Source organism: Magnolia sinica, chromosome 5 (genome assembly GCF_029962835.1).
Source record: "Magnolia sinica isolate HGM2019 chromosome 5, MsV1, whole genome shotgun sequence".
NCBI lineage: Eukaryota > Viridiplantae > Streptophyta > Magnoliopsida > Magnoliales > Magnoliaceae > Magnolia > Magnolia sinica.
This window is the reverse complement of record NC_080577.1, coordinates 4,907,683-4,918,839: the sequence shown is the minus strand read 5'-3', so window position 1 is coordinate 4,918,839 and position 11,157 is coordinate 4,907,683. Positions and strand designations below refer to the sequence as shown.

Below are 11,157 nucleotides of genomic sequence, written 5' to 3'. Positions count from 1 at the left end.
ATAAACATTACGGTGGGCCTAGAAAGTTTTTAATGGTGAGCATTTAATCATAAAATTTTCTATTGTGTGGTCCACCTGACATATGGATCTGTTTCATTTTTGGGATAATGTCATAAAATGAGCTAGAAAAATGGATGAACGGCATTGATCTAACACACATACATCACAGTGGGCCTCATAGTTATGGATCCAGCAAAACCGCATCCACTGTTACCAACCTTTTACCTCGATGACACATGACGCACGCGGATTGCGTACTACCTCCGCCTGGACGGTAATCTACAAAAATGAAAATTGAAAGTCTACCATTAAAAACTTTTTGGTAAATGGAGAAGTTTGGGATGAAGTTGATATTTGTGTTTTCATTTCGGCATGACCTTATGAATAGAATGGATGTAAAAAAAAACATAACGGTGGCCCTCAAAAAGGTTTGGTTTTACGAGGAACCCCCTGGATTTGAAATCCGCTTATCATGTTTAGCACCCTCGATTCAGAATCAACTTTAATCCAAAACTAGCTATGCATGGTATATTTATAGGAGTTGAATTTAATTGCTAAATCAACTTTAATATTTCTAACTAGTGACGAATGTAATGTTTGATACAATGGTTGTAGTAAGCCTGCTGAAATATCTCTTTTCCCGAAAATGATGAAATTCCAAGTCTTGGATGGGCCACAAGCACAAGATCATGTCCGACTGAGTAAATAACTATTTTTAACCGTTGATTTACATGAACAATGTTTCGACGGTGCTGATCATAATATTAAAGTAATTATAGTGATGCAATTGATAATCTAATTGTTTTGGGATATCAATTAATGGGACATGTGCCCGATAGAATAATAGTATGGTGACACATATGTTATACATGCAACTCTTGGAAGGATTTTAGATGTAATCCAAGCTTTCACATTGAATTAAAAACTTCCTCTTTGACGGGATTTGAAACCCCCTAAATTTGAAACCCCCAGTTACTTTATGCTGCCAAACAACCAAGGGATTTGAAATCCCCTCAAATCCCCTTAAATCCATGGTGCCAAACGACCCTTAATTAGTGATTCATGAGGATGCCATCATCATCTAAGCCTTATTCTAACTAATTGAGGTCATTTACATGAATCCTGTTCCGCCATTCCACTCTATCAAGGGTCATCTCATCAAAAGCCTGTTCATTAGAGCGGGGGATGAGTTTCAGCAATAGCCCTCGTAGCTTGGACTGTATCCAACAAATGTACACTTAATAGACTTTGGTGAGAGCATTGATCCGTTGGGTAACTTCAGTTAGACCATGAGAGATTCAGGAGGTAAAAACCATAATCTATAAGTAGCATTATACAACAAAATGACAAACTGCATTCCCTCAAATTTCAAGCTTTCTGTTCCACTTTAAAAAAAAAATACACATAACGTGTGATCAAGTGATACCTTATGGGGCCTGTTTGGTAGACACCTGAAAATGAGTTCATTCCATTTTAGTCAAATATAATTATGTGTTAGAGATCATGAGATCATCTCTAATGCCCACTTAGGATGAAACCATTTTCAGGCATGTAGAACAGGCCCTAAGCAGTTTCTATAATTTTTATAGCCCCCCCTTTCCAATTCTCTCAGAACAGTTTTACTCAAAGAGAGACCCATCAACTTGCCAAATCAAATTTAGCCAGACTTGGAACATGAGTTCTCCTATTCAAACCTCGACAGAGATGAGAGGAATAGATCTGACTTGCGAATGCACTGGAATAGCAGCTTCTTCTTCTTCTTGCCCCGAATATTTTTCTAGCATCTGGGATCATGAGGGTCTAAGCACATAGAGAAGTGAGTAGAACAACTACAAGCTGGCACAATTTTATAAATGCAAGTCTGTCCATATTTACCTAGGATGATACTAAGCATGTAGCACATAAATTTTACTGGTCCTCATGTAAAATGATAAGCATAATACAGAGTTCCTAATAGATTGAAAAGTTCAGAAAATTAAGTGTTTCTTGTACATAACGGAGGATTGAAGAAAAAGATAACGAGACGATCAGATCTATTAGATTCAAGGCTCGACTTGAATAGTTAATTTCTCAAGATAGATTTGTTGCCATTTTTTGAAAGTTCCAACAAGTGCAAACGAAGGAAATCTATAAATTGTCTTCAAGATACAATGAATTTTCAATCCGAATTTCAACACAAAAATTTGCACATTTAAGTGTTGAACAGATCTCTAGTTTTGACACCGATATGCTTTTAAGACGTTTAAAATTTTTTTAGCAAAACGTCAGATCGAGAATAATTGCACAGAAGATGATATAATTTTGAGAATTAAGAGTGTTAACTTTTGAATTATAGTATCCAGGATTTATATCAATTGAAAGATTATGGATTTCTTCCTAAAGAGATGCTAATTTACCTCTTCAAGAAATCCATACTCATTCACAACAAACAATATCCTTTCATGAAAGGACATGATTCTTTGTCCTATAGCGGTTATTTTTGTACCCATTCAGATAGAAACAGTTATCTAACAATAAAAATTGTATCCAGATAAGCAACACATGTTATAGGTGCCATATATACAATCATGTCACAATTACTCTCAATCAACAAAAAAGTAATAAAACATCAGGGTACCATGGCCTTTTTTTTACTCCTTGTGACGATGCGCACGCGCGAAGTGCTAAGTGCGCCTAATAAAGCGCCCAAGCAACCCTACAGCCCATGCCGCGTGTGGTGCTTCACACCGTCCTCAAGAAGATTTGAACCCTGCTTGCATAAGCAAAAACTCCTTTTACTGACTGGCTATATACACTATTATGGAAAAATTCAATAATTAATATATTTATTTACTTTCTAAAAATAGTTTTTTGAAATTTATTTTTATTCTAAAAAACACAACAAGTTCTGTGGAAACCAGATGAATTTCTACATAGAAACTTCGGCCTCTTTATGTTTTATACCTCAGTTTGACAAATCTGTTGGTCGGCACAATTTTCTTCCAAAATGGCACACAATGTGGCTCTAGTCTACAGAATCATCCACATGTGTGTATGCATGGCTTGAGTTGCTTGACAACTTCAAAAGCTTCTTTATCTTCTCTTGCCATTCTGATGACTGAATGGCAAATTGTTAATTCAAGTAGCAACTGAAGAAGTTAGAGAGAGTGAAAGAGGTGGTGATGAAGCATGACATGAAAGAAAACTGGAGATGTAGATATCTGAATACATACCAACTATAGATGATTGATTTCACCATAGGTGCTCTGATATTCAATCTTTCCAACAAAAGCAAGGAAATTAGGAATTGAAGACCATGTTCCTACATAGCAGAGTAGCTTGTTCTCTGTGTGTTTGACGAATTGTTTGAGCTGTTTTGAGGTGTTTCAGAGAGGAGATGGCAGTTCCAATTGTTGTCAGTTTGTTGGAAGGCAAGATTAGCGGTAGATTTCTTGACCTGTTCAACAGAATTCCTGCCCTGATCCAGACAGGCAGAAATTAAAGCAACCAGGCATGCAAAGGTGGGCAAAGAACTCCCCATTGATCGTCCAACCTACCCCACCGACTTCCCAAAATCAATCCATACTTCCCACATGGCTATGCAAGTTTGCGGTCATATATATATATATATATATTCATGAGCCAACAATTAAGGAGATTGAATTCCTCTAGTGGCCTAGCGCAATAAGCTCAAAGGACTATGAGGACAAGCTAATGAAATCACTCGGTGCATTGAGCGACCTATCACTTGAAGATTTTATGTTGTTGGACGTGAGTCCAACAACTGGCACTGCATCCTGTCAATTGACACACATAACTGGGAGGACTTCTTCTCTTTTGATCCTGAAATTGTTGTAAACGTATACATTGGAGAGTTGGACCACGACAAGGGTCCCATCTTTGACGACGAGTTTGTCAATTGCACGGACTTTAGTGGAATCTCTGATGAGGAACTGGATGAATTTGAAGACATCATTGGATAACCTTTTCGACAATAAACTCAGAGAAGCCAACGTTACCATTGGCACCTCCAACTTGGCTGAGACAAGTATTTAAACATGAATACATAATCCCATAAAATCTGCTACCGATATCCCTTAACGTCTCTCTACTGATTGAGGCCAAGAGTATCCCACTAATTGAGAGTATCTCCACTGATTGAGGCCGAGAGTATCCCACTGATTGATATAAGATGTGAGAGTATCTCCAACTTTATCCCAATTCTGATTGCTGAGTTGTGATGTGCTAATCTCCAACCTTATCACAATTTTGGTTGCTTAGCTGTGACATGCTAATAAGAAGAAGTCACCATGCAAACTGATTTGGTTAGAAGAGAGCAGCAGCAAGATAGTCGCCAGAAAGTTTTGTCAGCAAGAGGTGTGTTCTAATCGCAAGTGGACACGAATGAAGAAGAGATAATTGTCAAAGGAGTCCAGATTTATCCCATTTCACTTGGTTTAATCTAATTTTTGTCTTATTCTTTTGTTACAATTGTGGACTAGATTGGTTTTGTTGGTGGTTCGTGGTGTTGGGTGAACCCTCTTTCCAACACAAGGAATTGCTCCAAAATGAAACCAGCATGTCGCATCAAAACGGGATCCAGAAGAACCATGGTTTTGAACATCCGTATATGCCCATATTGTATCTGTAGTGGCCTGATACAATATGCAATATGGGGCCGCATCAGTCCACCCCAAAAGAAGGGCAGTATTAGCTGATACAGAACGTATCAGCCCTGATATGGCCAAATACTGCCATAAAGGCTCAAATTTGAAATATTTTTTTTTTCTTCCAGTTTTTCTTTTATTTTCTTCTTTTTTCATTTAACCATGGAGGAAGCTTAGAAAGCCATTTTAGTGAAGACTAGGCCTGTTTTTGTATTTTATTTTATTTTATTTATAAAAAAGATTTAAGTAGGATTCGACAAATTGAAAGTGAAATGGATCATGAACAGAAAAATCAGAAAAAAATGTTAGACCTTCACCTTTTTTTTTTCCCTTCTTGCTTTGATTTTCCTTTTCAATGTAACCGGCCATAATGTACCATATCATACTTGATTTATGTTCAGGTAAGGCCTTTTTGGTCGACTGTCAACCGATCATGCTGACGGACTACTTTTTTATTAAACAAAGTTTTGATACATCATTAACATATTTCCCAAATAGAAAAAAAAGAAAGAAAAAAAAAAGATAGATTCTTGAACATCGTTCTTTCCCTTTTCTTATGATATATTTCCTTCATTTACCGGGGAGGGAGAGAGAGAGAGAGAGAGAGAGAGAGAGAGAGAGAGAGATGGTCCCTTTCTTATGATATATTTCCTTCATTTACCGGGGAGGGAGAGAGAGAGAGAGAGAGAGAGAGAGAGAGAGAGATGGTTTTGGATCCAATCGCGGGAAACAAGTCGTGTAGAAAATCACCATAATCTGTCCATGATGAGTTGATGACTCCATTACAGAACAGAAGAAGCCAAGTCTAAAAGTTTATTCACTAAAACAAAAGAGCTCTTTGCAAAACTATTTCCATCTTGTAATAAAAACAAAACAACCAAATAAGAGAAGTGGTCAGATACTGTGTCTGTATCAATATTCAGTACTTGATGCAGCCATTTTTCCTCCCAACAACATGTCACGTGTAGATATCTCATCCATGTAAATGGTGGGCTGCACAATGATGATCACATGATAATTAAATCAGTCCGATCCACTCATTGGGTGGGCCACACCAGTACACTGAGTGTCCATCTAATGATATTAATGTTTTATCCCCCTCAATGAGTGGATTGGCCTGATTTTCTCCTTAGATGATCATCATGGTGTGGCCCACCGTTTGCACTGATTGGATATTCTACACATGACATGTTTGCTGTAAAAAATAGAAAAAAAGAAAAAAGAAGGATGTATCTGCCATTGGCTTTGAACATTTCTCACCAAATAAAAAGACTCGTACACACCACTGTTTGGTATGTATACTCCGTACAGTTGTACCAATGTCCACAAGGCAATCATCAACGGTAAACACCAACTGGTTGGAATGTAAGTTCCAAAAAGTATCCAGTTGGACTTTTGGGCCTCACAGCCCAACCATATGGTGCATCTAGCCATCCATTTCACTTGTGGGGCTAATTTGACCATTGGATGGCCCATTCAGTTGTATCTGTGGGTCACGCAGTCCAATCAGACCATTAAGTCATGGCCTGAATTGCAGTCAGGCAGCAGTGGCCTGATTATATTATCAAGGCAAAGGATGGCGGTGTACCAAAACAAATGCTAGGTTGAGAATTGAGGTGGCAATAAATACAGAAATTGTTTCTGCTATTTAGTTCTTAACAGAACGTCAGTCTTCTGTTAAGGCAGATGATATATTAATAATGGCTGGTATGGCCGACCCTTCATTAACTGTGGAGTTTAACCAAATGATGTTATATATATATATGGAAAAGGTTCTATACGGTCGAGCTCATGGGAACTCCCCCATGAGCTTGAGTTGTGTGGGCCCAACCATGATGTATGTCGAACATCTACCCCATCAATCAGATGCACCATTCCATAGTGGTCTAGGGCTTAAAAATCAAGTCAATCAGTGACTTGTGTGGGCCACAACACATACAAAAGTTGAGAGGGGTTACCCTCCATTAAAACATTCATAATCATATGTTGGGCCCACCGAGATGTGGTTCACAAATCCAGCCCATCCATTATGTGTGTCACACTTGGATGAGGGGTCAGACCAAGTTTCAGACGCATCCAAATTTCATGTGGGCCCCACAAAGTGCTTTTATATGTTTTAGGCATGTCTTCACATGATTTTAGATAGTATGGCCCACCTGAGCTCAGTATACGGCTGATTTTTGGGATATCCCATAATTTAAAGGGGACACATCAAATGCACGGTATTGATGTTTGACATACATAATGGTGGGGCCCACACAATCGACCTCATGGGAAGTTCCCATGAGCTCCACCGCATAGAACCTTTTCCAGCTGTGTGGGCTAAAAAAGATAACCCCAATCAATACTCAGTTTAGCAAAAGACTTGTCGTCGAATATTTCTATAACACGGTTTTGATATGATTCCAATACGGGGAAAACAGGATCCAAAACTCATAATACTCAGAGAGCCGGGAGGACTTGCCGATAGGTCTATTCACATGGACCATAATCTCGTAGTGCTTACCATGTGCCAGTAATGGACGATCATACACCTCCTCCTTAAAACTACCAGAAAATTTACAATAACAAGCTTCCACTCTACCAGGTTATCAAATGATCTGTTTCTTCAACAGCATTGTGTTGATCATACTTCTATTTCACCATATATGAATCAGAAATTACAAAAGCTAGAATTGCCTTCCAGAAAAAAATAAAATTACAAAAGCTAGAACAGAATAGATTAGCATTCAACGCCTGTGGTTTGTCATATCATTTTCCCTTCTATTCACATTTACATGCAATGAAATGAGCATTTCAGGTTAAAATCTGTGCAAAGAACCCAAACAACTATTAATCAAAGTAGCCACATCAGGAGCTATAAAGGATTCAAGAACTAATTGACAACAAACAAGAATGCTGTGGGTCATTACCGATCGTGTGATGATGATGATGCCACAGCCTCTTCAAAGAAATCCTTGCAGTTTCAGAGAACACACACGCCCGAGTGAGAACAGAAATTTACAATTCACGGGGTTAAAATCTTCCAGAATCTTGGCCTACCAGATTCAGCGCTTGACACAGCGGAACCCCTTGCAGATCGACAGCCACACGCCGAACAAGATCAAACAAATCACCAAGTCTACGAGCAAGACTATCAGGACGTGTCGCTTCCAAGTCTTGCCAGATTGTTGCCGTCCACCATCGTTTCCGGCACAACAACTGTTCTTCCGCAGCAACACCGGAAGCTCCCGGCTCACGTTAGCATCGAGGGCAACATCCACCATGTTTTCCGCCATCCCGACTCTCTTCTTCCTCTCATGCCGGTTAGGATTGCCAAGCAACGGTGCCTCCGTCGATCCGGCGTTCTTTCCGGTGCTCTCATCCTGATCACCGATCGGATTCAGCAGGTGCATCGAGCGGCAGAAAACAGGACCGAATTCCTCCTGAAAGCAGCGATAGGTCAAACGATCCAAACTCTTGATCCGTTTTTTCTTGGAAATCGCTGCAAATGCATCCTTCAGATGCTTCAGGAAATCAACAACATGCGGCATTCCAAAATCTTCTTCGACGACGGCGAAATAGACGATCGGATCATCGATCAAGAAGCAGTAGCTCCTATTCCTGATAGTGTGGGAGTAAAATCCGTGGAAATCGGGTTTCTTTTCGAGGCATTGGAAGGCTAGGGTTTCGAGATCAGGGTCTCCGGAGCTGAGATCGGCAAGAACCGTAGTTCCTTTGGAAATGCAAGCATAGAGGATCGGATTCAAAGCGGAAATCATCGAACGGTTGGGAAGAAGCAGATGATTCAAGTATCGCAGGCCTCAGATGATGGCAATGGCGTTTGGAGGAGCGGATGGAGATGGATTTGATTTTTATGGCTGGAAAAGGCGAAATGAGGATCGATCGGCAGATGAGAAAGCCGAGAATCGGAGATTTGAGACATGTTTGGTAGGATTTTTTTTGCCGGAATATGGAGATCAGCCCATTTGCAATTTTGTTTGATCTCTGGGTTTCTGAAATCACAGAGAGAGAGAGAGAGAGAGAGAGAGAGAGGTTCTCTCTCGTTATTGGAGGTGGTCGAAGCCGTTTGGGCCGCCGGTTTCTAAGGAGACGTCTCCACGTTTGGGCAAACGAAAGGAGAAATACTTTGATACTCTGGCTGTTATGGATGATACGCAGGATGTTACAAATTACCGAGAATACTACCAAAAAAAAAAAATCTTCTATTTACCCATGTAACCGTTAAAATGCTGTACATATATTGGACGGTTAAAAATGCAAAAAATATAGGAAGGCCTTGTTTCCAAAAACACGAGTAGACGAAACAGGTTGTAAGGGTCGTTCAACCAATCTAATTAGCCTGTTTAGTTGGATGTATTTAATTGTATTTTCATCTAATTTCTCTCCATTCAGTAAATAAATACATGCACTTAAGCTATACCAAATGTGTTTGAAAGAAAGGAGTTTCACCTTCAAAATTGCACCATCACAAGTGATTATGTAAAAACCTGGTAAGCTCACCAGGAATTATGTAGTATATCCATGCCTTCCTTTCAATAGTTCATATCATTTTAGCAGATGAGCCTAAAAATGAGATAGAATTAACACATAAGTGAATCACACTGCAGAAAATAATGGGATTAAAGAATAATTATTTAAACGTTCTTCATGTGATATGGTCTACTTTAATTTTAGATCTACCTCATTTTTTAGATCATGCCTTAAATGCCCCGAAGAAATGAATGGTGATATATACATATATATATATATATATATATATATATATATATATATATATATATATATATATATATATATATATATACATATATTGCATAAGGTTTCTCAAGCCAGAGGCGTGTAAGCAGCCAATTTATTTACCACCCATGTGTCAAAGTGTCACGTGCGTGTCTAATATAAGCCTTCGGGTAAGTGAGCCTGACCATACAAATGCTCTTATTCGACCATAACCAACTAAAAGGGGATACCCAGACCCGATCGGATCTGGGTATTCAGGAATGGAACTCGGACCAGAAAGGACCAGACACCAGCAATTCCGTTACCAGTTACCGGTTACCAGTTAGCCAGGGCACAAGTACCATATGGGACCCGATCCAAACCCAGCCCGTTGACAGCCCTTCCCTCAGATCACTGTCTACAGCTTCCAAAGAGACAGACGAGCCCAAGGCAGGTATCCTCCAGGCCTTCCTTTCTTTCCTCGCCACCACTGAAACTTCATAAAAATGACAAAAATGTCCCCGTACGCACATGAAGAGCCGCGTTGTGACTCGACCGGAGGCCTGCAGCATGGCACATGCAGAGTCGCTTTCTCTAGCTTTTGTTGTATGTGGCATTGCATGTTGGCCTGTGCCCATGCAAGCCCCATGTGCAGATCGTCACGGCTCCTTCCGTGGTCCATTCGTCCGAACAAAGGGTATTTTCGTAAACTTTCCTTTAGACCCCAATGTTAGTTTGGCACCATTGACAAAATGGAGGTGACTCTTAAAAAGTACCATGTCATAGTTGTACATCAATCCAAACCGTCCAAATTGCTGACTCAACTGTGGAAGAAGCATAACAGAGAGAAACTGGGACTGAGTAGATTATATTGTTCATATGATTCTCATTTCCAATTTGGGCCACTCACTGTTTTACTTTAACCATTCATTTGATGGCCTTTAATTGGATGGTTAGGAAATCTTGATGACTGAGAATTTAGATATATCAATGGGATCTGCAATTTGGATTATTTAAATAGCTATATATAAATGCTGCATCATGTGAGACAGATGACTCACCACCAGTTTTTAAATAGGGTAGAACTAACATAACGGTCAATTCAGAAAATTTTACACAGGCCATTTTTCGGTTTGACGCAAGTATGTTGGTAAGGTGGTCCATTCTCCATCTGCGACTGAAAGCCATGTGATATGGCTTGTCTGAATCAAGACCACTACGTGTACAAATGGTTGTGAAAGAGATATAAAGTATTGGTAGAAATGGGACAAATAATCAATTCTCGGATACTGTTGAGTACCACGAAGTAACAGAAATTAAAAGGACACAAAATGATGACTGAAAATTAGGGTTGTACATCAAGTCGAACTGAGTCGAGCTAGCCTCAGCTCGACTAGGCTTGGCCACTAGCTGACCTCAGCTCAAACTCGGCTCGGCTCGGTTCGATCAGCAGCTCGGGCTTGTTCGAGCCAAGATTAAGCTGAGTTTGCCATTATACCATTTTCACAAACACCTGTACTACACCTTCAAAATCTCATTGTCTTAGAGACTATAGTAATGGTTTTACAGGTATTTTATCAAACACCTTCTAAGCAACATAAAAATCAAGAAAAAAAGGGCGTTGGTTTCATATACATACCTTTCTTGCCACCGGCCACACTTCTTTGAGTCATTTCATCAAACACTTGGTGAGCAACATTAACATCAAAGTAATTGAGTCACCGAACTAGAACGATCCAAATTCGATTCGAGTTGGGTTTGATTTGAGCCGGGCCAGCTCGAATTCATTTTC

At 39.6% G+C, this 11,157-nt stretch overlaps 1 protein-coding gene across 1 annotated transcript; it reads right to left on the bottom strand.

Moving 5' to 3' along the window:
• Positions 1-7,234: 7,234 nt before the first annotated feature.
• LOC131245208 (phytolongin Phyl1.1-like) lies at positions 7,235-8,856 on the bottom strand. Its single transcript, XM_058244507.1, has 2 exons — positions 7,689-8,856; positions 7,235-7,602 (listed from the first exon to the last, which is right to left on the bottom strand). Exon 1 carries the CDS (start codon positions 8,405-8,407, stop codon positions 7,694-7,696), a length of 714 nt encoding a protein of 237 aa, XP_058100490.1. The 5' UTR covers positions 8,408-8,856; the 3' UTR covers positions 7,235-7,602; positions 7,689-7,693.
• Positions 8,857-11,157: the final 2,301 nt, after the last annotated feature.

Bases quoted from the DNA above. Each gene is read 5' to 3' on its own strand.
- LOC131245208 (XM_058244507.1), bottom strand. From the start codon at position 8,407: ATGATTTCCGCTTTGAATCCGATCCTCTATGCTTGCATTTCCAAAGGA.